The 27478-nt window shown below is 49.1% G+C and overlaps 1 protein-coding gene across 1 annotated transcript in view; it reads left to right on the plus strand.

Annotated features, from left to right (window-relative positions):
• The window catches only part of HSF1 (heat shock transcription factor 1), a 379429-nt gene that overhangs the window by 10244 nt on the left and 341707 nt on the right, over positions 1-27478 (plus strand). The window contains exons 2-3 of the mRNA XM_030220795.1: positions 2437-2545; positions 25007-25143. Of these exons, the coding sequence (XP_030076655.1) occupies positions 2437-2545; positions 25007-25143 (246 nt within the window). The remainder of the gene's footprint in view (positions 1-2436; positions 2546-25006; positions 25144-27478) is intronic.

Raw genomic sequence — 27478 nt, forward strand, 5'->3', positions numbered from 1 at the left:
CAAATAGGAGGAAATATTTTTTCATTCAACAAATAGTAACATAGTAGATGACGGCAGAAAAAGACCTGCACGGTCCATCCAGTCTGCCCAACAAGACAAACATATGTGTAAACCTTACTTTTATTTGTACCTGCCTTATTCAGGGCACAGACCGTACAAGTCTGCGCAGCAGTACTTCCCGCCTCCCAACCACCAGTCCCGCCTCCCATCACCGGCTCTGGCACAGACCGTATAAGTCTGCCCTCCACTATCCTCGCCTCCCAACCACCAACCCCTCTTCCCCCCACCTGCTCCGCCACCCAATTTCGGCTAAGCTTCTGAGGATCCATTCCTTCTGCACAGGATTCCTTTATGCATATCCCATGCATGTTTGAATTCCGTTACCGTTTTCATCTCCACCACCTCCCGCGGGAGGGCATTCCAAGCATCCACCACCCTCTCCGTGAAAAAATACTTCTGACATCTTTCCTGAGTCTGCCCCCCTTCAATCTCATTTCATGTCCTCTCGTTCTACCGCCTTCCCATCTCCAGAAAAGATTTGTTTGCGGATTAATACCTTTCAAATATTTGAACGTCTGTATCATATCACCCCTGTTCCTCCTTTCCTCCAGGGCATACATGTTCAGGTCAGCAAGTCTCTCTTCATACGTCTTGGAACACAAATCCCGTACTATTCTCGTAGCTTTTCTTTGCACCGCTTCCATTTTTTTAACATCCTTCGCAAGGTACGGCCTCCAAAACTGAACACAATACTCCAGGTGGGGCCTCACCAACGACTTATGCAGGGGCATCAACACTTAACAACACTTAACAAATAGTTAAGTTCTGGAACTCTTTGTCGGAGGATGTGGTAACAGCGGTTAGCGTATCTAGGTTTGAAAAAGTCCATAGTCTGCTATTGAAACAGACACAGAGAAGCAACTGCTTGCCCTGGGATTTGTAGCATGGAATGTTGCCACAATTTGGATTTCTGCCAGGTACTTGTGTCCTGGCTTGGCCACTGTTGGAAACATGATACTAGGCTAGATGAACCATTTGTCTTACCCAGTATGGCTACTCTTATGTTTTTATTCTGTATAATAATTTGCACCTCCGTCTGGATGCCTAGGTTCGTAACACAGTTCCCATTGGTCCGCCCTGGGGGTGACGTCACAGGGCGGACCAATGGAAAGTGAGAGGGAAGGGAACCCAGCAACTGGAGGTGAGTTCAGAATCGCCCCTCCGAGTTCCATGACCCCCTACCTCCCTCCCTCCCTCCCTCCTTCCACTTGCGTCCGAGTTCAATGGCCCCCCTTTCCTCCGAGTTCCACGCCCCCCCCCCCCTCCGAGTTCCACCGGCCCGAGCCTCCCTCCATCTCTGTGGCCTCCGAGTGCAAGCAGGACGTGTGCGGCTGCTCCTCCGCTTCGTAAGTGCTGGCTGTTCTTTAAAACTTTTTACCTCCTTCCCATCTACCTCCAGGAAAATAACCCTTCACTCAGTTTAGGAAACCCCAACTCCATGTGTCTTCTGTAAAAGAAATCTCTTCAACTTGTACCAAAATGATACATAGAGCACGCTTGTCCAACCTTTCTATATAGGGGGCAACATTTTATATTATGTACCATCTAGAGCAGTGTTTCCCAAGTTCAGTCGTGGAGTACCTCTTGCCAGTCAGCTTTTCAGGATATCCCCAATAAATCTGCATGAACTTGATTTGCATACAATGTCTCTATTATATGCAAGTCTTTCATGCATATTCATTGTGGATATCCTGAAAACCTGACTGGCAACGGGTACTCCAGGACTGGACTTGGGAAACACTGATCTAGAGGGCCAGATTCACTGTCGTATCTTGCTGCCTATTTCGTTGAATAGTGGTAAAATATGACTGTGTAGTCCCCTCTCCGGCCTTCACCCAGTCTCTCACCTGACTGACTTCAGCTGCATTGAAACTGCACAACTCTGGCTTCCCCACTGCGACTCTAGCTCTCTTCAAGCTTGAACCATGTGATGTAGGAAGTTTGGGAGTTCAGGAGATTTTAAACAGCAAGAGCTCTTGAACTTCCTGCAGTGCGTGGCTGAAGCTTACAGAACTTGAGCTTTGTGGTTCAGGAAGTTTGGGTTGATCTGATGGTTTTAAGTCTCATGAGAGTTGAAACTGCAAGAGCTCCCAAACTTCCTGCATTTCGTAGCTCAAGCTTGAAGAAAGCCAGAGTCGCCGTGGGGAAGCCAGAGCTGTGCAGATTACAACATCACAGTGCTGAATCCAACCAGGTACAGTCTGGATAGCAGCACTTGGCTGGCTAGGTTGGATAAACCTGATTATAGAGCTTAAAGAGGAGTGCAGAGCTATGATACTGCGTACAGGGATCATGATTGGTGTTTCTAATATATGGCAGTTTGACTTATTCAAGAACATTTTTCTCATTTTGTGTGTCTGCTCTTAATCCTGACAGAGTGGAAACAGCTTTCATGTGTTCGACCAAGGACGGTTTGCTAAGGAGGTGCTTCCTAAATATTTCAAGCACAACAACATGGCTAGCTTTGTTCGTCAGCTCAATATGTGTAAGTATCTCACTAAGCATGTGTTTCACCTTGAGATGTGGGAGTATATACAGGGACTTGTTAATACCGTTCTTGACTTTCATCTGATTGAACCTGTGGCAAACACTGATCTAAGGGCAATCTGACATAGCAGCTAATTTGATCTAAGAGGTGCGGACATAGAACCTAGGCCAGAATAAGGTTCTATGTCTGGAATAAGGTTATAAACCTAAGACAAGAAGGCAAATGCAGGACAGGAAGTGCAAAACACTGTAATAAATAAGAGTTCAAGAGGAGGACAAACAGGAGTTCAGCTGTCACCAATTTAGAGGATCATCCAGGCTGTCCTGTCAGTAGGAAGTTAGTGCTAAAAAGGAAGGAAGTAGTTTAATCTCTGCCAGCCCAGTGGATAGCCTGCTTCACTTCTTATTCAGTCCGAGATATTGAGGGATTTCCAGTACAAGCTCATGGGTAGCTTATTTAGTATGTTGGTTAAGAAGTTTCAGGGATGTTGCTTCAGAATTGGCTGAGCCTAAGAGGTACCCCTTTTGAAAGAACTGGTGTATTGTCTTTGCATGAACATTACCAGCTAGAAACAAAGAACTCTCTCCAGCCTCATTCCCTTCAATAGTTCAACTTATGTGAATGGTCTTGAAATCCAAGAGTTGTGACCATGAAGTTCTCCTGTTACACCATTTGTGAGGTTGGAGGGAAGTTTCAAAGCTGAAAATACATTAGTGTATTTAAGCAACATGGCTTAACAGAGGGCATTTTTGTATGGCTCTTGGCAGTGATAGTTTGATACTTATATTAAACTTCATTGGCTTTTAAATATTCATTTTATATATGAATAAAACAAAACTTAAGACCAAAGTTATTAATAGGAACAAAAAGCTATATAAGATGATATCTGACTGCTAAGAAATAGTTCAAACAGTAAGACAGTTAACATCTAGTGTAGACAAAAAGGAAACCATTCCATGTGCAACGATAAGCAAATAAACAATCAAAACAAATGCTAGAGAGAGAAACTCTGCACTTCTGGGCTACCCCTTATCTACAGGAGAGCACAATTGTCACCATCCCATTGTAAGAGTTCTATAAATCTTTTTAACCCCCAACCATACACACAAGCATTCTCCATACATACCGCATTCCCAACCTACCCATTGCCCCCCCCCCCCCCATTCCCAAAGAATAGGTTTCATTCATTGGAGACAGCAGGTGTTTATGTAACACACTGCCCAGCAATCAGTCTGTAATGTCCAACAGAGCTGTGCTTCAGGAAGGAGAACCAGCCAAGTCAGGGTCATCTGATGAAATAAGTATCAGCATTTTAGTCCAAATCCATTTCTGAGAAAGAGCAGCCCTACTGCCATACCATTTTAGGTGCCAAATCTCAAATTGTGCCATGTGATGCATTGACAGACCCAGTAGTTAAATTGCAGAGATTCTTCCTCAATCCAGTATTGCAGTATGTTTATGCAAGGTAAAGATACCACACATAATGACCCTCTTTTTCCTCATAGCCTCTCATTCTTGCCTTTCCCAAGGAACAACAAATCATAGGTCCATTCAATGCCTCCACCCACTATTTGCCCCAAAAGAACCAAAACACATCTCCAGATTTATGAAGACAATGACAGTCCAGGAAAGTATGTACCCAAGTGCCCCATTCTAACCTTGCATCACAAACCTGAGTCGTCATCCCACAGCCTCATTTGACATACATGTATTCTAGTAAGATAGGCTGTATATATTATTTTAAATAGGGTTTCCTTGTCATCAAGCAGATGAAGCCATTACGTATGGGTTATGACCATCAACCAGCAGGGGAGATAGAGAGCACTCAAACTTTCACAGTGCCCTCTTGGCCAGCTAGCTCCACTGCCTCTTCAGTATTCTCTATCTCCCTTAGTAGGGTGGCTGCAGCTTGTTCGAGCTCCAGAAAAATCTGTCGGGAGGTGGTTCCTGGCTTGCCAGTTGTTAACCGGGGTGTTGGAGGCTATAGCAGCTTCACTTTAAAAGCACATAGGTTAGCCCTTTCCCTGCCTTACCCATACCTCTGTGGATGTGGACATATTGCCTTGCTTTCCCTATCCTTACCCACCAACAGTGGATGCAGGCATATAGGTTCGCCCTTTCCCTGCCTTTCCCACTCATCTGAGCCTCCGGAGTCTTCAATACCTCTGCTTTCCTCACAGCTTAAAAAAAAAAAAGTTGCATCGTGTTTTTAAACGCAGAGACGCTGGAACAGAGGTTTTTGACCTGATTTTCAGCAGGATCATAGTTGTACACTAGATCCTTTGAGGTAAGAGTGTTTTCCAACTCCTCCGGGGTGGGCCCGCGATCGGGGCGATTTTGGCGCGAAACCGCCATTTTGGATTTTACCGTCGTTTTTCGGCGATGGCTGCGGACAATGTAAAGCGCTGTTCCACTTGTGGCAAGCGCAAATCAGCAGCAGGGCTCTGTACATCGTGCTGTATTGGCGTAGGAGCTGGCCCGAGCATGGCGAGCGATGTTTCTTCCCGCTCTGAGCTGGCAGCGGGCGCCATTTTGCTTACACCGCATGGCGCGGCCTCCGTGGACACGGAGAGACCTGAGCCGGGTGGGGCACCTCGAGATGAGGTTATTTCAGGAGTGGCTAGCACCGGACAGGATTTGGGTGCCCAGGGTGAGATTTTCTCCCCGGATTTTGTGCTTTTGCTGCATAAAGCATACATGATGAAAAGAGCCCTTCCTCAAGGGTCGCCTGAGGCTCCTCTGATTTGCCCCCCCCCCCCCCCGATGGATTCTGGCCTGGGACTGACCAGTGAGGCTTTTTTCCCGGATGCTTGGCCTAAAGATAGGCGCAGAAGGGTTAATTCCCCTTCAGATTGTGGTGCACCTTTTTCCCCCCCGTGGTCGGGGTGTGAGGATTCGGAGAACTCTGACGGACGTTCTTGGTCTGAGGAACCAGAGTCAGGTGCGGATTTACCACAGGATCTGGATGATCCCTCTGCGGTGAGGATTTTCCACCGTGATGAGCTGCCAGCGCTTATTTCAGATACCCTGCAGGCCCTCTCGATTGAAGATCCTGACAGTGGCATGGCCTCCTCGGGTAATCCCAGGATGGCTAGTACCAAGAAAGCTGCTCGGGCCTTCCCTTTGCATGACTCCATCCTAGAGCTTGTTTCGGCTCAGTGGGCTGACCCCGAGGGACCTTTCAGAGTTTCCAGGGCTATGGGGCAGTTATACCCTCTGCGTGAGGGACATATGGCTCGTTTTCAAATGCCTACAGTGGATGCCCTAGTCACTGCGGTGACAAAGAGAACTACCCTCCCTGTTGAAGGAGGTGTTGCCCTGAAGGATGTTCAAGACCGTAGGCTGGAAACAGCATTGAAACGGTCCTTTGAAATTGCAGGTCTCACTGTTCGGGCGTCTGCATGCAGCTGTTATGCTGTGAGAGCCTGCCTAGCTTGGCTGCAACGGGCAGTGGCTCAGCCCGGAGATGGAGCGGAGCCCTTCTTGGATGTGGCTCCGCGGATGGAGGTGGCCTTGTCCTTTCTGGCTGATGCCCTTTATGATCTTGTCAGAGCTTCGGCTAAACAAATTGCAGTAGCAGTGGCGGCTCGCCGTCGTCTGTGGCTACGACACTGGGCAGCGGACATGGCCTCTAAGCAAAGGTTGGTGAAGTTGCCTTTTCAAGGACTTCTCCTATTTGGTGAGGAGTTGGAGAAAATTGTGAAAGGCCTGGGTGATCCAAAACCCCAGCGCTTGCCCGAAGATAGGCAGAGGCCTTCCTCTAAGGGCCAGGCGGTCCACTCCTTGTACAGACCTCGCTTCCGTGAAGCTAGAAGGTACCGCCCGGGGCGTTCTGCTGGGTTCACTTCACGTGCCCGTGGTCAACAGAGGAACTCCTTTCGCTCGGACAAGCGTTCCGCAGCCGGTGGCTCAAGACCAGGAGTTCAGGGGCGACCCTCTCAATGATGGTGCGCCGGCCCTCTCCTCGATGCCTGTCATCGGAGGTCGGCTTTCCCTCTTTGTCGAGGAGTGGGCCAAGATTTCCTCAGATCAGTGGGTTCTGGACCTGATCAGAGATGGATACAGAATAGAATTCAATACCCCAGTAAGAGACGTGTTTGTGGAGTCCTGATGCGGTTCTGCCGTCAAACGGGCGGCGGTGGAGGAGACTTTACAAGGTCTGATTCAGTTAGGGGCAGTGACCCCGGTGCCTCCCGCCGAGCAAGGCTGCGGCCGATACTCCATCTACTTTGTGGTGCCGCGAAAAGGTGGGTCCTTTCGCCCCATTCTGGACTTAAAAGAAGTGAACAAGTCCCTGAGAGTGCAGCATTTCCACATGGAATCCCTGCGCTCCGTCATTGCGGCGGTTCAGCCAGGAGAGTTTCTCACGTCTCTAGACCTGAAAGAAGCTTACTTGCACATACCAATTTGGCCCCCGCACCAGAAGTTTCTGAGGTTTGCGGTGTTGGGAAAACATTTCCAGTTCAGGGCCTTGCCTTTTGGCCTCGCCACAGCTCCCCGAACCTTTTCGAAGGTAATGGTGGTAGTAGCTGCTTTTCTCAGGCGAGAAGGTATCAGGGTTCACCCGTACCTAGACGACTGGCTCATCAGAGCAGACTCTGCAACAGAGAGCTTACAAGCTACAGCTAGAGTGGTCTCAGTACTGCAATCTCTAGGCTGGGTCGTCAATATGGCCAAAAGTCACCTGTCCCCTTCACAATCTCTAGAGTTTTTGGGGGCCAGGTTCGACACAGTCTCGGGCTATGTGTTCCTACCCGAGCTAAGGCGGTGCAAACTTCAGAATCGGGTCCGTCTGCTCCTGAGGATGCCCCGCCCGCGAGCTTGGGACATTGTCCAGCTGCTGGGATCGATGACAGCCACGATGGACGTGGTACCCTGGGCGAGAGCGCACCTGAGACCTCTACAGTATTCCCTACTCCGGAGATGGTCTCCTATTTCTCAGGATTACCAATGCAGACTTACTTGGCTCCCTGCGGCCCGTCTCAGCATGGAGTGGTGGCTCTCGGACAGCATGCTGCGGCGAGGAATGCCGCTGACGCTCCCCGTTTGGTGCCTAGTGGTAACAGATGCCAGCCTGAAGGGCTGGGGCGCACACTGCAAGGGGAAGCATGCCAAGGGTCTATGGACACCCGAGGAGTCGGAGTGGTCCATCAACCGCCTAGAGTTGAAAGCGGTGTTTCAGGCGCTTCTGGCCTTTCAAGTGACCCTGGAAGGATTGGCTGTCAGAGTGATGTCGGACAACATGACAACGGTGGCCTATATAAATCGACAAGGCGGAACACGGTGCAGAGCACTAGCCGCGCAGGCCGAACTGATTTGCCACTGGGCCGAGCTGCATCTTCAGTGTCTGTCGGCAGCTCATATTGCAGGTCAGAGCAATGTGCAGGCCGATTATCTGAGCAGGCATCAGATCGATCCAGCAGAATGGAATCTGGAAGACGAAGTATTCCTGCAGATCTGTGCCAAATGGGGCAAGCCCGTGATGGATCTAATGGCGACAAGTGCCAATACCAAAGTCCCGTGCTTCTTCAGCAGACGGAGAGATCCTCACTCGGCGGGGTTGGATGCCTTGGCTCAACCCTGGCCTCCGGGTCTACTTTATGTGTTTCCCCCATGGCCCTTGATAGGGCGCCTGCTCTTGCGGATTTGGCTGCACCCAGGAGAAGTGGTCCTCATCGCCCCGGATTGGCCAAGGAGACCTTGGTATGCAGACCTCCGACAGATGCTCCTGGAGGCTCCTCTGCCGTTACCTCTGGTACCGAACCTGTTGACTCAGGGACCGGTAGCCATGGAGGACGCCGGCCGCTTTGGTCTTACGGCATGGCTATTGAGAGGGCGCAATTGAGGGATAAAGGTTATTCCAATAAAGTTATTTCCACTCTCCTGCAAGCCCGCAAGCGGTCCACTTCCGTGGCTTATGCCAGGATTTGGTGCCTGTTTGAGTCTTGGTGTGCTTCCAGAGCCATTGCTCCAATGCGGGCTCCTGTCTCGCCGATTCTGGACTTTTTGCAGGAAGGTGTACAAAAAGGCTTGGCCTATAATTCCCTGCGGGTGCAGGTGGCAGCGTTGGCCTCCCTTCGTGGTAAGGTGGAAGGCGTGTCTTTGGCTGCTCACCCAGATGTGGCACGGTTTCTTAGAGGGGTGCTTCGGCTCCGACCTCCAGTGCGAGCACCCTGTCCAGCTTGGAACCTGGGGCTAGTTTTGAAAACCCTGCAGGCATTTCCTTTTGAGCCGCTTCGGCGAGCATCGGAGAAAGATTTGACACTGAAGGCCGTTTTTCTGGTGGCCATTACCTCGGCGAGACAGGTGTCAGAGCTCCAGGCGCTGTCCTGTAGAGACCCATTTCTGCAATTTTCAGAGTCCGGAGTCACGGTTCGGACGGTGCCTTCCTTTATGCCTAAGGTGGTTTCAGCCTTTCACCTAAACCAGCCTATTTTCTTGCCCTCTTTTTCAGAGGAAGAGTTTCCAGAATCTTTTGGGCAGCTGCACCTTTTGGATGTGCGCAGGACTCTGCTGCAGTATTTGCGAGTTACTAACTCTTTCAGGACTTCTGATCATCTGTTTGTTTTGCTATCCGGTTCTCGCAGAGGGTCTCCAGCGTCTAAAGCCACTATTGCCCGCTGGCTCAAAGAAACTATCTTTTCAGCTTATCTGCTGGCCGGCAGGGTTCCGCCTGTAGCCTTTAAGGCACATTCTACTAGAGCGATTTCTTCCTCTTGGGCTGAAACTGGAGCACTCTCTCTTCAAGAGAGATGCAGTGCAGCAACATGGGCTTCTAAGCTCTCCTTTGCCCGACATTACAGGCTGTATGTGGCTGCCAGGAGGGATGCGCGTTTTGGTGCACAAGTGCTAGCGCGTGGTGTGGCTTGTTCCCACCCTATCTAGGGATTGCTTTGTTACATCCCATACGTAATGGCTTCATCTGCTTGATGACAAGGAAGGGAAAATTAGGTTCTTACCTTGGTAATTTTCTTTCCTTTAGTCATAGTAGATGAAGTCATGAGCCCTCCCTGTATGATTGTCTGTATGCTGTGAATCTGTTTTTCAGGTTCTGTTCTAATTTCCTGAAGTTCCTTCCTTGGGAGAAAGTTGGAAAACAATCTTCAGGATTCATGTTCAGTTTAAATTTAGGAGGATGTGTTCATTCCCTCCAGCATGTTCTTTTTGGAGGATGTGTTGATTCTCTCCAGGAGGCGCGTGTGTTCCCCTCCAGTTCTATAAATAGGAGGATGAGTTCATTCCCTCCAGTGTGTTGGGAGGATGTGTGATTCCCTCCAGGAGGCGCGTGTGTTCCCCTCCACTTATACAGTAAGGAGGATGAGTTTATTCCCTCCAGGAGGATGTGTATTCCCTCCTTTATGAGTTCATGCCCTTGTGATGGGCCATCGTTCGCTGTGAGGAAAGCTCTTGTGATTCCCATTGCGGTTTGCCATACTGCTTTGGAAGCTTCAAATACTGAAGAGGCAGTGGAGCTAGCTGGCCAAGAGGGCACTGTGAAAGTTTGAGTGCTCTCTATCTCCCCTGCTGGTTGATGGACATAACCCATACGTAATGGCTTCATCTGCTATGACTAAAGGAAAGAAAATTACCAAGGTAAGAACCTAATTTTCCCTTCTTGTAAATGAGCACTAGACATTAAGATACTCTGTTAGCCATAATTTAGAAAGCTCCATTCCACTGATATTAATAGCCAACTCGTCAGACCAGGTACGAGCCAGCGTAGCTATGCTGTTTCTGATCATCCCAGCTGGCCATCCCCATACCATATTGTCAGCTTATTTAAAATGTTGAGACAGAGATTCAAAGTCCTTGTCCACTTCCCCTATCTGCAAAGCCTCCCTACCTCCCTGTCTTGTAGTGACGAACCTGCAAATAAAAGAAGAAATGCTGTTTAGAAAAATCCCACTTCCGACGGACCTGTTTAAAAGAAGGAAAAGTGTCAGGCATCAGCTTTTTCCTTGTCATCAAGCAGATGAATCCATTACGGATGGGTTGTGACCATCAACCAGCAGGGGGAGATAGAGAGCACTGAAAACCATAGTGCTTCATGGCCAGCTAGCTCCATCTGCCTCTTCAGTATTCTCTATCTCCCCAGCAGGGTGGTCGCAGCTTATTCAGCTCCTTCAGAAAATCTGCCTGGAGTGGCTCCTGTGCTGTTGCCAGTTGTAGCAGGGGTGTTGTGGCTGGTGGTGCCCACTTTAAAGGCACATAGGTACGCCCTTTCCCTGCCTTACCCGGCTCCCGATGTTAATGTAGACACATAGGCTAGCCCTGTCCCTGTCTTTGCTCACGCTGTGGATGCAGGCACATAGGTTCGCCCTTTTACTGCCTTTCCTACGCTACTGATCCTCCAGAGTGGAAAAAATTTGCCTCTTGCGCTGTTGCCTCTAACTTTCCTCACAGTGTTAAAAAAAAAAAAAAAAAGTTGCGTCGCACTGTAGTGCTGCGATCCCAGAAAAGAGGTTTTCTTCTGATTGTGCAGCGGATCGGAGCTCTGTGGACTTGGTCCGGGGAGGTAAGAGCATTTTGTAGGTCCTCCGGAGAGGGCCCGCGTTCGGGGCGATTTTGGCATGAATTCGCCATTTTGAATTTCCCGCCGTTTTCGGCGATGGTTGCGGAGGTTGTTAAGCGCTGTTCCCGTTGTGGCAAGCGCAGATCAGCAGCAGGGTTCTGTAAATCATACTCTTCTGACGTCAGAGCCGACCCAAGCATGGCGAGCGAGGTTTCTTCCCGCTCTGTGGAGCTGGCAGCGGGCGCCTTTTTGGAACAGCATGGCGCGACCCCCGCTGAGGCAGAGGGGTTTGAGCCTGGAAGGGAGCCTCGTATGGAGGCTAATATGAGAGCTCTTACCCCCGGACTGGAACCGGGAGACCAGAGTGAGCCATTCTCCCCTGAGTTTGTGTTGCTGCTGCATAAAGAGCTCTCCCGCAGGGGTCTCAATCGGCCCTGCTGCCTGTGTCTCCTCCATTGGAGCCCGGCCTTGAATTGCCGGCAGGTGCGTTTTCCCCTGACAGATGGTCGCAGGACAAGTGCAGAAGGGTGCATTCCCCTTCAGAGAGTGGCACATTCCCTCCCCCCCCCCCCCCGGTGGTCGGGATGTGAGGAGTCTGAGGGGTCTGGCAGGCCCACGTGGTCTGGAGAGCCAGAGGAAGGTGCAGGATTGCCACCGGATCCAGGTGATCCTTCCACGGTGAGATTTTTCACCATGATGAGCTGCCAGCGCTTGTTTCTAATGCATTGCAGGCCCTCTCTATTGAAGATCCTGCGAGTGCTGAAGTCTCCTCTGCTAATCTGAGGATGACAAGTACTAAAAAGCCTGCTCGAGCCTTTCCTTTGCATGACTCTATCCAAGAGCTTATTTCGGCTCAGTGGGCTGATCCCAAGGGGCCTTTGAAAGTTGCCAGGGCTTTGGGGCAATTATACCCTCTAAGTGAGGAGCATTTGGCGCACCTAGCTGTGCCTAAAGTGGATGCCCTAGTTACGGCTGTGGCAAAGAGAACTACCCTCCCAGTTGAAGGAGGAGTTGCCCTGAAGGACATGCAGGACCGACGCCTTGAATCAGCTATAAAGCGGTCCTTTGAGATTTCAGGTCTATCCTTATGGGCGTCTGTATGCAGCTGTTACGCTGCCTGAGCCTGCTTCGCTTGGTAACAACAGGCAGTGGAACAGCCCAGAGATGGAGCGGAGCCCCTTGTGGAGGTGGCACCGCAGATGGAGTCGGCCTTGTCTTTCTTGGCTGATGCCCTTTATGATCTGGTCAGAGCTTCGGCTAAGCAGATGGCTGTGGCGGTGGCGGCTCGCCGCCTGTTGTGGCTACGGCATTGGGCGGCTGACATGGCCTCTAAGCAAAGGTTGGTGAAGTTGCCCTTTCAAGGCCTTCTCCTATTTGGTGAGGAGCTGGAGAACATTGTTAAAGGCCTGGGGGATGCTAAACCCCAGCGCTTACCCGAGCATAGGCCGTAGCCTTTCTCCAAGGGTCAGGCGGTTCCCTCCTCTTACAGACCTCGCTTCCGTGAAGCTCGAAGGTACCGCCCGGGGCGTTCTGCAGGGTTTACTTCACGTGCCTGTTTTCAGCAGAGGAACTCCTTTCGCTCAGACAAACGTTCCGCAGCAGCTGGCCCAAGGCCTGGAGTTCAAGAGCGACCCTCTCAATGATGGTGTGCTGGCCCTCTCCTCGCTCCCTGTTATAGGAGGACGACTTTCTCTCTTTCATGAGGAGTAGGCCAAGATTTCCTCAGATCAATGGGTTTTGGACCTGATCAGAGAAGGCTACAGAATAGAATTCAATGCCCCGGTGAGAGACGTGTTTGTGGAGTCCCGATGCGTTTCTGCCGCCAAAAGGGCGGCGGTAGAGGAGACCTTGCAAGGCTTGATTCACATAGGGGCGGTGTACCCGGTGCCTCCCGCTGAATATGGCTTTGGCCGTTGCTCCATTTACTTTGTGATGCTGTGAAAAGGAGGGTCCTTTCGGCCAATCCTAGACATAGAAGAAATCAACAAGTCCCTGAGAGTGCGGCATTTTCACATGGAAACCCTGCGCTCCGTCATTGTGGTGGTACAGCCAGGTGAGTTTCTCACGTCTCTGGACCTGAAAGAAGCTTACTTGCACATTTCTATTTGGCCCCCGCACCAGAGGCTTCTGCGGTTTGCGGTGATGGGAAAACATTTCCAGTTTTGGGCCTTGCCACAGCTCCCCGAACCTTTTCAAAGGTAATGGTGGTAGTAGCAGCTTTTCTCAGGCGAGAGGGTATCCGAGTTCACCTGTACCTAGACGACTGGCTTATCAGAGCGGACTAGGCATTGGAGAGTCATCAGATAACAGCCAGAGTGGTCTCAGTACTTCAACCTCTGAGCTTGGTTGTCAATTTGGCCAAAAGTCACCTGACCCCCTCTCAATCTCTAGAATATTGGGGGATCCGGTTATGTGTTCCTACCCGAGCAAAGGCGGTGCAAGCTTCAGATCCAGGTCCGTCTGCTCCTGAGGATGCCTCGCCCGCGAGCTTGGGTCATAGTCCAGCTGTTGGGGTCGATGATGGCCACTTTGGATGTGGTGCCTGGGCGAGAGCGCACCTGAGACCTCTGCAGTGTTCCCTGCTTCAACAATGGTCTCCAGTATCTCTGGATTATCAATGCAGACTCACGTGGCTCCCTGCGGCCCAGCTCAGTATGGAGTGGTGGCTCTCAGACAGCAAGCTGCGGCGAGGAATGCCGCTAGCGCTCCCCGATTGGTGCCTGGTGGTAACAGATGCCAGCCTGAAGGGCTGGGGCGCACACTGCCGGGGAAGGCATGCCCAGGGTCTCTGGACACCCGAGGAGTCAGAGTGGTCCATCAATCACTTGGAGTTGAAAGCGATTTTCCAGGCGCTTCTGGCCTTTCAATTGACCCTGGAAGGATTGGCTGTCAGAGTTCTGTTGGACAACACGACAGCGGTGGCCTACATAACTCAACAGGGCGGCACTCAGTGTCAAGCACTGGCCTCAGAGGTCGCTCAGATATGCCACTAGGCCGAGCTACATCTGCAGTTTCTGTCAGCAGCTCACATTGCAGGTCAGAGCAACGTGCAAGCCGATTATCTAAGCAGGAATCAGATCGACCCAGTGGAGTCAGAACTTGCAGACGAAGTATTCCTGCAGATCAATGCCAAATGGGGGACGCCCGTAGCGGATCTTATGGCCTCAAGCGCAAATGCCAAAGTCCCGTGCTTTTACAGCGGACGGAGAGATCCTCGCTCGGTGGGGTTGGATGCCATGGCTCAACCCTGGCCTCAGGGCCTCCTGTATGTGTTTCCTCCGTGGCCCTTGATAGGGCGAGTACTCCTGCGGATTCGGCTACATCAAGGAGAGGTGGTTCTCATCGCCCCGGATTGGCCCAGGAGGCCGTGGTATGCGGACCTCCGGCGGATGCTGGTGGAGGCTCATCTTCCATTACCTCTGGTACCGAATCTGTTGTCACAGGGACCGGTAACCATGGAGGACGTCTGCTGCTTTGGTCTTACGGCATGGCTATTGAGAGGGCGCAATTGAGAGACAAGGGTTATTCCAGTAAAGTCATTGCCACTCTCCTTCAGGCCCGCAGGCATTCCACTTCCATGGTTTATGCCAAGATTTGGCGCCAGTTTGAGGCTTGGTGTGCTTCTAAAGTGATCACACCCATGTGGGCTTCTGTCTCGACGATAGTTGACGTTTTGCAGGATGGTTTACAAAAAGGCCTTGCCTATAATTCCCTGCGTGTTCAAGTGGCAGCCTTAAGCATGTTTTCGAGGGAAGGTTGCTGGCCTCTCTGGCTGTTTGTCCGGATGTGGCACGGTTTTTCAGAGGGGTGCTTCGGCTCCATCCTCCCGTGCGAGCTCCGTGCCTGGCCTGGAACCTGGGGTTAGTTTTAAAGGCTCTTCAGTGTTCGCCCTTCGAACCGCTTAGGCGAGCTTCAGAGAAGGATGTGACCCTAAAGACGGTCTTTTTGGTGGCCATTGCATCGGCAAGACGGGTGTCTGAGCTCCAGGCGCTGTCCTGTCGAGACCCATTTCTGCAATTCTCAGAGTCTGGACTTATGGTACGTACTGTGCCGTCCTTCATGCCTAAGGTGGTTTCAGCATTTCACCTAAACCAGCCTATTTTCCTGCCCTCCTTTTTTAAAGAGGAGTTTCCAGAATCCTTTGGGCAATTGCACCTCCTAGATGTGTGAAGGGCTCTGTTGCAGTATCTGTGCATGTCAAATGCCTTTCGGACCTCTGATCATCTTTTTGTTCTGTTATCAGGTCTGCGCAGAGGGTATCCAGCATCTAAAGCGACTATAGCCTCTTCCTGGGCTGAAACTGGAGCACTCTCTCTTCAAGAGATATGTAGTGCAGCTACTTGGGCTTCTAAGCTCTCTTTTGCCCGACATTACAGGCTGGATGTGGCTGCCAGGAGAGATGCGCATTTTGGAGCACAAGTGCTGGCGCATGGTGTGGCTTGTTCCCACCCTATCTAGGGATTGCTTTGATACATCCCATTCGTAATGGATTCATCTGCTTGATGACAAGGAAGGGAAAATTAGGTTCTTACCTTGGTAATTTTCTTTCCTTTAGTCATAGCAGATGAATCCATGAGCCCTGCCTCAGTGGTTCATTATGTGATTGATCTTGGTTTTATGTTCAGTTTTTCCTGTAGATATGGTCCCTCAATGGGAGAAGTTGGAAAACAGTCTTCAGGATTTCTGTTCTGTTACAGGAGTTTGATTTCGTCCCTCCTTTGAATTGTTGCTCCTGTTCTGGGACGTTCATCCGCTGTGAGGAAAGTTCATGTTATTATATGTGGCGGTGTCACACTGCTTTGGAAGCTTCAAATACTGAAGAGGCAGATGGAGCTAGCTGGCCATGAGGCACTAAGGTTTTCAGTACTTTCTATCTCCCCCTGCTGGTTGATGGACCCAACCCATTCGTAATGGATTCATCTGCTATGACTAAAGGAAAGAAAATTACCAAGGTAAGAACCTAATTTTCCCATCAGGTCTCCCAATTGCCTACACCTTTTCAGAGTGCAAGTCTTTGAATTATCTACCAGAGCCAAAAATGAAGAATCCTTGCTGAGTGTTTATTGTGCCCCTAAAAAAAAGCATGATCCTAGTGAAGGTAATTTTGGAATCGGGACAGTACCGCCACTATATCTACCATTCCCCATATGAAACAAGGTTAGGGGGTCCAGATCCCCAGCCAACATGACAGGCATATTAGCTGGAAAAAAAAACTGTTGCCTTACTGTAGAGTTCATGTACTTAGCGCATTATTGCTGCAACATTATATAGCTGGAAATCAACCCCCCCCCCCCCCCCCCCCCCCCCCCCCGGTTCCTGAGTCAGGAATAATCTGCTGAGACCTATACATGCTACTCGACCTCGCCATAGAAACTGTCTAAGGATGCCTAAACCATTGCTTATCTTTAGTTTTTATCCAAAAGGGAATCATCTGTATAGAATCTTAGGTAGGGCTACTGTTTTAAATAAGGCATTTCTTCTAACAATGATAGAGGTAGCTCTTTCCACTTCACAACTTTTTTTTATACTATCTTGTCCCAAACATTCAATTTATAAAGTTGCTTGACATCAGCACTAATAAAAATCCCCAGGTATTAAGAACCCTTGGAGCTTGTTTCAACAAAGTTTGTTGCCCGATTGCTTCAGAAGGCCTGTGATTTAGGATCTCCGATTTATCATAATTTATTTTTAATCCTGAGAGAGAACCAAATTGATCTATGAGTTGAATCGCTTTAGGTAAGTCCCTAATCTGCCCCCCCTCCCCCCAAAAAAATTCCCCAAAACAGGAGAAAAACCTCTGCAGAAATACACAAAGCAGCAGAAACAGTAAAAGTGATCCAATAAATGAACGAACAGGAGTTAGCCAAAACAAATGTTACTAAAGAAGGACCCAACTTGGCCAGGTTTCTGCTTTGCCTTCATGAGGGATCACCAAAATTTTCAAATCAAAGTTTAAATGGTGCACTGAAACAGAAAAAGCTCCTCATCCTTCTAAATTATGGGTGAATGCCACTATCCAATATGAAGGCCTCCTCTACATAAGTATCAAGGAGGCATGGAAAGGGTAGTAGTGTATCAAGGGCATAAATCAAGCTCTGGTTTTCACTCAGCATAATCCCAGAGCACAGGTTCATCTCCATGACCTGCCTTCTGCTTCCAAATCTTTATCAGTAGCTGATGTAGATACAGCTGTTTTGGAAGGTAATCCAAAATGGCATGAGACAGTCCCATGATGGCTCGTCAGTCACTGGGCCAGTGCTAGGAGAGTAGGAGGCCTGCAGAACATGGTGTTCTATCAGTAATGTGTCAGAAGCAGCAGCAGCCAGAGCATGTCGGCATATCCCAGTGTTGCTGAAATCTGAGGCGGGAAAGTGACCACAGAAGAGAGGACCCTGTTGACTCGTACTGCAGGTAGAAGTATATAAGACATCAGGCACAAGCAAGCTCATTAGTCCCAGGATGGCACATAAGTCACTGGGCTATCTTGTGCCTTCCTCTGTTCACTAATATACCTGAAAAAAGTCTTTTGTCGCCCTTCTTTGTTTTTAGCCATTTGTTTTTCCACCAGAGCCTTTGCCAGCGTACTTCTCCACCAGAGCCTTTGCCAGCGTACTTCTCTCTTCTTTCTTTTGGTTTTATCCGGTAATCTCTTCTGTGTTCCTCCTCTTGCATTCTTTTGTATGTCTTGAATGCCACTTGTTTTGCCTTTATTTTGTCAGCGACTTGTTGGGTGAACATATTGGTTTCCTTTTTCTCTTGTTCTTGTTTACCTTCCTTTATATGTCTGTTGCTGATTTTATAGTGCCTTTCAGTTTGAACCACAGATCCTCCACTTCTTCTGTGTCCTTCCATCCCATCAGTTCTTTCTTCAGGTACTCCTCGGTTTTCAACAAAGTCAACAATCTTAAAATCCAGTATTTTGAACGTTGTTTCCACATTTCGCTTTAGCCCTTATATCAAACCATACAGTGTGATGGTCACTATTAGCCAGGTGGGCACTCACCCTGACATTGGACATACTGTCTCCCTTTGTGAGCACAAGATCTGGCATCTCCCCTCCCTTTGTGGGTTCTGTCACCATTTGTCTCAGCAGTGCACTTTGAAAAGCATCTATAGTCTCTCCAGTTCTTTCCAATTCTGCAGATGAGACCTTCCCATCTGCATCTGGCAGGTTGACGTGCCCCAGCAGTACCACCTCCTCCTCCTTCATTCCCAATTTTTGGATGTCTGTGACCAAATCTTTGTCTAATTTCTCTGTTTGGTGTTGTCTATAGATCTCTAACAAAATGTGGATGGATGTTCCATCTTCTCTCTAAGACAATCCACATAGCTTCTTCCTCTCCCCAGGTCCCCTGTATCTCAGGTGCTTTAAAATTGTTTTTTTTACATATAAAGCTGCTACTCCACCTTTCTGGCCATACTCTTGTGATTTTGTGGTATAACAAATGTTACAAATATTTAAAACCTTCTTTTTGGTGCCAGGTTTTGAGTCCACCATTGAAGTTCTCTGTATCATATAGTCTTTCCTTACTCTTTTCATAGGCAGGCTGTATTTCAGAAAAAGCCACAGTCCTCACCAAGGACCTCGGCCCTTCCTCTAATTTCTGGAATGCGCTCTGTACTATAGGTATGCTATCCCTGGCCAAGTCATGAGTTCCCACATATATTACATCATCGACCTTAGAGTCTTTATTCTGTTCTCTAATTACATTTGGTTTGTGTTTCTTCTAGCTGAGGAACCTGGAAGGCAGAGTACTTTTGTTCGGGCCCATGGAGTCTGCTTCCAATGTAATATGTCAGATAATGGCGTTCCCTAGGATCAAGACCTTTTGGTTTTGAGATGATACAGAAAGTTCTCTGAAGTGTTATGCAGTAGCCCATATGGATGAACTGACATGGCCTGGAAATCCAAAGTTGAGTCTCAGTCCCTATCTGCCTTAAGAGAATAAAGAGGCAGAATAGCACTTCCTGGGGAATGGGTGCCTTCCAACCCCAGTGTTGCTGGTTCATAGCTGTCAATTACTAATATAGGACAAGAACCTGGAAATGTAACTGTCCTGTTAATCCTTTTCAAGAACCTGCAATGTCTGGGTACAGGGCCAAGGAGAAAAGAGAAAAAAGCTTCAGTGCTACTGAAACATCTCCTCTGTGCAGCTGATTAAAAAAAAACAACAACCCCAGAAACCTCCCAAAACAACCAACTGAACAGGAGGACGCAGGAACAACATTCTCTCTAGTGTTTCTCTGCCTGTTTACTGGCAGTTTTGCTCTGGGAGGCTTGCAGTGCTGTCTGCCTTCGTCGGGTGAGTGTTGTGCTTCTTTTCCCCGTACCACAGAGTGGGCGTCGGCATGGTGGCTGAGGCGGTGAAATGATGCTCCCGCTACAGGAAAAAGAGACCCACAGTGGGGCTGTGTTTGGCAGGCTGCTGTAAACCTGTGCTGGCTGATACCATGCCTTCCACAGTCTTGTTTCCTTCGCTGAGGGTGCAGGTGCACGCGCCATTTTGCTTTCTTCTCCTGACGTGGCTCCCCCAAGTCGGCTGATGGCGGTTTCGGAGCCCTTGCACGCTGTAGCGCAGTTTTCTCATAACTGCAGGCACTTCTTCCTCTCCGCTGCTAACTGTGGGGGCCCTTTCTAGGCTTGGGAGCTCTAGGGATCCGTTTTCCCCAGAGTTTGTTCTCCTTCTACACCAAGCATATATGATAAAGAAGGCTGCCCCTCAGCCTTTCATACAAGGTCCCTCTGTGGCAGGCTTAGAGCTAAACTCTGTTCCTAGGGCACAAGCTCCAAGGAGGAGGAGGACTACCTCTTTTTCTGAGGGGGCGTCTTTATGTCCCGGTTCCCTTTTGCCTTTCATGGCTGTGTTTTTGGAGGATTCCCTCTGCCCTTCTAGGGTAGATGAGCTAGAGGAGGGTGAATTAGTGCAAGTGGAGTCTGATGATCCTACTGCTGTCAGAGTTTTACATAAGGCGGAGCTTCCGTCACTTATTTCTGATGCCTTGGCGGCTCTGGGTATTGCTGACCCTGATGTTCAGGCTTCTTCCTCGGTCAGTCTTAAAATGCCCAGCACATGGAAGCCTTCTAAGGCGTTCCCAGTCCACGAGGCCATTCAGGAACTGATTTCAGCTCAGTGGGTGGACCCTGAGGGGTCCTTTAAGGTGTCCAAAGCAATGTCTCACCTTTATCCGGTGGCTACAGATCAAGCAGACAAGTATGTTCTCCCTACTGTGGATGCTTTGGTGACTGCGGTCACCAAGAAAACTACTTTTACTTTGGAAGAAGGTGTAGCTCCAGGACATGCAGGACCGTCGTTTGGAAGCTTCTTTGAAAGTCTTGGCTCTCCAGGCCGTGATTTGTAGCTCATAAGCGGCCAGGGCAATCCTTAGTTGGCTTCATCAGGCACAGGAGCAAGACCCAGATGAGGGTTTACGCTTGGAGTCTGTCTCCGCTCATTTGGAATCAGGTTTAGCTTATTTAGCTTACTCCCTCTATGACTTTGTCTGTGCTTCAGCTAAGCAGGTGGCGTTGGTGGTTTCTTCTCGCTGTTGTGGTTACACCATTGGGCGGCGGATTTGGCCTCTAAGCAGCGACTCACTGGGTTGCCCTTTCGAGGCAAGCTCCTGTTTGGGAAGGATTTGGAAAAGATTGCCAAGGATTTGGGTGACTCTAACGGTCAACATCTCCCTGAGAACAGAGCTAGATCTGCTCCGCGACTTGCTTCTACTCGATCTCGCCTGAAAGGTTCGTTGTTTTCGCCCCGGTTGTCCTGCGGCTAATTTTCAGTGGAACCGTTTCCAGTAGCGTTCTTCCTTTCGAGGTGATAAGCGGTCCACTATCTCCTCCTTGCGACCAGGCACTTCAGGATGCCCAGCGCAATGATGGGACGACGACCCATTCTTCCGTACCCAGGATTGGGGGTCGGTTGACCCTCTTCTTTGAAGAGTGGGCCAAAATTACTGCAGACCAATGGGTATCAGAGAGGGTTATAAACTAGAGTTTGCTTCTCCCATAGGCGACGCATTTTTGGAATCCCGATCTGATTCCGCCTCCAAAAGAGTTGCAGTCAACACCACCTTTTACTACCTCTTGAATCTTGGGGCAGTGGTCCCGCCTCGCGAGCCACGGACAGGACGGTATTCCATGTATTTCATAGTGCCTCGAAAAGGGGGTTTCTTTCAGCCCATCCTCGATCTCCGCAAGCTGAACCACTTCTTGAGAGTCGGGCATTTTCGCATGGAGACGTTGTGGTCTGTCGTGGCAGCAGTTCAGCTGGGATAGTTCCTCACGGTGTTGGATCTCAAGGAGTCATATCTTCATATTCCCATTGGCCTTCTCATCAGCGATTCCAGCATTTTGCCATTCTTGGCCGTCATTTTCAGTTTCGGGCGCTGCCCTTTGGCCTCTGTAGTGCTCTAAGGTTGTTCTCCAAGGTCACGGTGGTAGTAGCAACGTTCCTGCGAAAGGAAGGAATCCGGGTCCATCCCTACCTGGATGACTGGTTGATTCGAGCAGACTCAGTTCAGGAGAGTCGCAAGGCCACCGACTGGGTCATTCTCCACAAGAGTCATCTAGTTCCCTCTCAGCAGTTAGACTGCCTGGGAGCTCATTTCGATATGGCGTTGGGACATGTCTTCTTACCGGAGGAATGTGTGATCAAACTCTGTTCAGCTATTTCCAATCTTCCAAAGTTGTCTAGTCCCCGGGCCTGGGATTACGTTCAGGTCTTCGGGTCCATGGCAGCGACCCTAGAGGTAGTTCATTGGGCCAGAGCTCACATGCGGCCTCTTCACTCCTCGCTTCCCTGCAGATGGTCTCTAGTCTCTCAGGATTATTGACGCCAGTTGCTGTGGCTCCCCCGGGCGAAGCGCAGTCTGAACTGGTGGCTTTCTGGTCCCCACTTGCTGAAGGGCGTGTCTCTGGCGGCTCCGCAGCGGGTAGTTGTAGTCACGGATGCCAGTCTCTCCAGTTGGGGGGCTCTTTGTCTTTCACCGTCATGCCCAGGGAACTTAGTTGGCAATGGAAGCCGCTTGGCCGATCAATTGCCTGGAACTTCAGGCAGTTTTCAACACCCTGCAAGCGTTCCAGACCTTGTTGTTGGGGAAAGAGGTCCGTATATTTTCGGACAGTGTGACGGCGGTGGCTTATATCAATCAGCAAGGTGGCACCCAGAGTCTGGCCCTGGCGACCGAGGTGGATCGCTTCCTCCAGTGGGCGGAGGCTCACCTGCTATGCCTATTGACAACTCACATCGTGGGTCAGAGCAATGTGCAGGCAGATTTTCTCAGCCGACGCACCCTGGATCCAGCGGAGTGGGATCTGTCGGCAGAGCTGTTTCAGTTGCTCTGTCAGAAATGGGGCACTCCATTGATGGACCTCTTGGCGACCCAGGTGAATGCCAAGGTTCCCCTCTTCTTCAGCAGAAGGAAAGAACTCGGTTTTGCAGGACTGGGCGCTCTTCAGCCGTGGTCGGAGGACCCTCTTCTGTACATTTTTCCCTCTTGGCCCTTGATAGGGTGGGTCCTACTCAGGATCAGTCAGCTTCCAGACCGGGTCATTCTTGTGGCTCCGGATTGGCCCTGGTGCCCTTGGTATGCAGATCTGGTGCGGCTTCTAGTGGAATTGCCCTTCCGTCTTCCAGATCTGCCCGGCCTTCTTCATCAGGGACTTGTTCAGATAGGATCCCTCCCGCTTTGGTCTTATGGCTTGGCTATTGAACGGGCGCGTTTGAGGAAAAAGGGCTGTTTAGAGATAGTAATAACTACCTTATTGCAGGCTCGCAAGCAGTCTACCTCGATGGCGTATGACAGTGTTTGGCACACTTTTGTTGCATGGTGTGAGGCCCCGAGCGTGGTCTTCTTTTCAGGTGTCAGTAGCTCAACTCTTGGCCTTTTTGCAGGATGGTTTACAGAAAGGATTAACCTATAATTCGCTTGGGTTCAGGTGGCTGTCCTAGTGTGTTTTTGGGTACAGTGTCAGGTTCTTCCCTGGCTGCTCATCCAGACATTGTCCGTTTCTTGTGTGGGGTGCTTCATCTGCGCCCTCCTTTGTGACAACCCTGTCCATCCTGGAGCCTTAGTCTAGTTCTCAAGGCATTGCAAGGCCCACCTTGAGCTGTTACATAGGGCTTTGGATAAAGACCTCACCCTGAAGGCAGTCTTTTTGGTGGCTATCGCTTTGGCTCGTAGGATCTCGGAGCTTCAAGCCCTATTGTGTCGTGATCCTTTTTTTGCAGTTTTTGGAAGTGGGGGGTCACTTTGCGCACTGTTCCTTCTTTTTTGTCGAAGGTCATCTCGGCTTTTCATCTTAATCAGCCTCTTTGTCTTCCTTTCGGGAGGAGGATTATCCCTCGGGTTTCCGGAAGCTTCATCTTTTAGACGTGCATCACGTCCTTCTCTGCTACTTAAACATGTCTAATGACTTTCAATGGACGGATCATTTGTCCTTCTTTCGGGTTCCCACAGCGGTGAGGCGGCTTCTAAGCCTATTATTGCTCAATGGCTTAAGGAAGCTATTTCCTCTGTGTACTTGTCGGGTTGGGTGGCGCCAGAGCCGTTGTGAGCTCATTCAACCAGAGTGCTTGTGGCTTCGTGGGCAGAGTCCTCGGTGCTGTCCTTGCATGAAATTTGTCGGGTTGCTACTTGGGCTTCCTTACACACCTTTTCAAGGCATTATAGAGTTGATGTGGCTGCCAAATCAGATGCTTCTTTTGGAGCGGCGGTATTGACTCGGGGTTTGACAGTATCCCTCCCTAACTGAGACTGCTTTGTTACATCCCATGGATTCTTCTGCTGCCTGCGCTAAGGAAGAAAAAAAATCTCTTACCTGATAATTTTCTTAACTTTAGCCGCAGCAGATGAATCCAAGATCCCTCCCTGAATTACTGTTGCATTTATCTATTTACTATGTGTTTGTTGTTCCTGTCTGTTTAGATTGTTATGCACAGACTTGAACACAGATTTCAAAATGAAGCAAGAACTTTCAGATTCAGTTTGTTATAATATTTGTTCTGTTCGCACTGTTGTGGTTTTCTCTAGATTGGTGATGAAGGTTTTCCGGTTTCGTGCCGGGTTTTTTGCTTTGTGATGAGGCATATACTAGCCTATGGAGGGGCTGGTTGTCCAGTACCACTCACTTTTTATCTCTATCTCCACCTGCTGGTAGATGGACACAACCCACCAGTTCATGGATTCATCTGTTGCGGCTAAAGGAAAGAAAATTATCAGGTAAGACATAATTTTTCCTTGAAAATCCAGATACACAATAATGACCGACTCACCTTTATCCACATGTTTGTTCACCCCTTCAAAGAAATAGGATATATTGGTGAGGCAAGATTTCCCTTCATTAAATCCATGTTGTCTTTGTCTCATTAATCCATTCTTATGAATATGCTCTGTAACTTTGTTCTTTATAATAATCTCTACCATTTTGCCCGCAACTGACGTCAGGCTCACTGATCCATAATTTCTTGGGTCACCTTTGGAACCCTTTTAAAAAATCGGTGTTACATTGGCCACTCTCCAATCTTCTGGTACCATGCTTGATTTTAAAGATAAATTACATATTTCTAACAATAGTTTTGTAAGTTTATTTTTCAATTCTACCAGTACCTTGCTTTGTATGTATTATACTGGAAAGTTTCAGCGCTGCACTGATCCTTAAACTGATGATATTACTGAAAACTTAGTGATTTTCTGTCTTGTTTGTTTGTGTATTTATTTAAAAACATTTATATCCCACACCATCTCTAAATTTGAGTGGGTTGTTGGGCAGACTAGATGGACTGTGCAGGTCTTTGACATTTGCTATGTTATTGTGCCTCTGTCTGCTGATTGGGAAGATTTACCCACTCACCTGGACTGGTCTAGGAGGACACAAGAGAAAGAAATTAGCGGGTAAAACCCAAATTTTACTTTCTTTGAAATGATTTGTTGTCTTTTTGCAGATGGCTTTCGGAAGGTGGTACACATAGAGCAGGGTGGCCTACTGAAGCCTGAGAAGGATGATACAGAATTCCAACATCCCTACTTTCTGCGGAGCCAAGAAAAGCTGCTAGAGAACATTAAGCGGAAAGTCACTAGTGTAAGTAACTGTGTTCTCCTCACTTTCTGCTTCTGTACGCAGGGGATGGAGGTGACCAAGTTTAATTTATTTTAAACATTTATATCTCACCTATACCTAGGTGACTTAAATCATAAAAACATACATAATTTTTCAAAACATATAAAACAGATCAGATAGAGAGAACCTAAGCTACAGGACTGCCTGATTACCTTGGGTCCTGAGCCTTATGACTTGGAAAAGGAATCCATGGGCCTAATAAGGTGTTACCAGTAAACTATGCTCTACCCTAATTAACCTTTTTCCATGAAGAAGCCCTTCCATCCAGTTTATCAGTTATCTGTACCTTTTGTATTATATATTTTTTTATATGGGCCAACCAGAACTGCACATAATACTCATTGTGGTTGCACCATACATAAGTAGAGGGCATTATAATTCCTAATTGCCATTTTTGACAACTTCTGCACACTGAGCTGAGGACTTCAATGTATTTATTACAGTGACTCCAGATTCTGATTCTGATTCTGGCTGACATTAGAACTGGGATTAAGTTTTGACAGAGTCTTCTGGCACGCGCATGTGCGGACTGATTTCCTACCCACCGCGTGAGCGCGTCTCCTTAGTTTCTTCTTTTCCGTGACAAGGTGAAAAAGTAGAGGATCTTGTTGACTAGATCAAGAAGCATAATGATGCTATTGATTCTTTCTCCCGCCGGGCGTTTTCTGCTACAACCTCCTCAACTAGGAGCTATTTTGGGGGAAAGAGGACTGCTCCCTATTCCTATGCTAGGCGTAGGTACACTCCGGCTTCCCGACAGCCTACCCAGGCTCAGCCCCAGCACGCTCGTTCCTGTCAACAGCGTGCACCTAAGGCCCCAGCTGCTCCCCAGCAAAAGCAAGGGACTGGCTTTTGACTGGCTCCAGTTCAGCATAGCCGTGGTAAAAGTGTCCATTCCGGATGACTTGCCGGTTGGGGGGAGGTTAATGTTTGTTGTTTTTTTCACCAAAGGTGGCCATTCTTAACTTCCAACCGGTGCGTTCTTCAAATAGTCCGGTTAGGAAACGCCCTCAATCTGGAATCCAAGCCTCTAAATTGCCAACCGGGAGCGCATTCTTACAGCTCCCAGCACAAGCAGGTACTTTCAGAGGAACTCTCCGCCCTTCTGAAGGCCCAAGCGGTTGAACCCGTTCCACCAGGGAGAGAAGGGCTGGAATTCTATTCCAGGTACTTCCTTGTGCAAAAGAAAATGGGGGATGCGTCCCATCCTATACCTAAGGGCCCTGAACAAATTTATAGTTCGAGAAAAGTTCAGGATGGTTTCCCTGGGCACCCTTCTTCCTACGATCCAGAAGAACGATTGGCTATGCTCTCTGGCTTAAACTATGCTTACGCACACATCCTGTGAGCTGGAGGTATCTTTGATTTCGGCTGGGAACACAGCACTTTCAGTACCGTGTGCTGCCCTTTGGCCTGGCGTCTGCATCCAGAGTGTTTACAAAGTGTCTAGCTGTAGTCACAGCGTCGCTGCGCAGACTGAGAGAGATGTGTGTCCTTATCTTGGCGATTGGCTAGTGAAGAGCACCTCAAAGGACAGTGCTCTGGAGTCCATGTGAATGACTATTCAGGTGCTAGAGCTACTGGGGTTCGTAATAAATTATTCCATCGCACTCCTGTCCAAAGATTGGAATTCATAGGAGCAATGCTGGACACGAAGACGGCTCAGGCTTATCTTCCCGAGACAAGGGCAGAAAACTTCCTGTCCCTGGTGTCTATGGTTCGAACGTCTCAGCAGATCACGACTCGGCAGATGTTGAGACTTCTGGGCCACGGCCTCCACAGTTCATGTAACTCCCATGGCACGTCTACATATGAGATTAGCTCAATGGACCCTAGCTTCCCAGTGGTATCAAGCTGCAGGAGGATGTGATCCAACTTGCCACCGATTTTCGAAATTCTTTCAATGGTGGACAGTCCGGTCCAATTTGATCATGGGACGACCATTCCAAATTCCTCAGCCACAAAAAGTGCTGATAACGGATGCATCCCTCCTAGGGTGGGGAGCTCATGTAGATGGGCTTAACACTCAAGGAGCCTGGTCCTTCCAGGAAACTGATCTTCAGATCAACCTCCTGGAATTGCGAGCGATCTGGAACATGCTAAAGGCGTTCCGAGATCGGCTGTCCAACCAAATCATCTTGATTAAAACAGACAATCAGGCTGCAATGTATTACACCAACAAGCATGGGGCCACCGGATCTTGCCCTCTGTGTCAGGAAGCTGTTCAGATGTGGCTTTTTAAATGCCGTCATGGCATGTTTCTCCAACCTACTTATCTGGCAGGCGTAAACAGCAG

Source organism: Microcaecilia unicolor, chromosome 1 (assembly GCF_901765095.1).
Source record: "Microcaecilia unicolor chromosome 1, aMicUni1.1, whole genome shotgun sequence".
Lineage (NCBI taxonomy): Eukaryota > Metazoa > Chordata > Amphibia > Gymnophiona > Siphonopidae > Microcaecilia > Microcaecilia unicolor.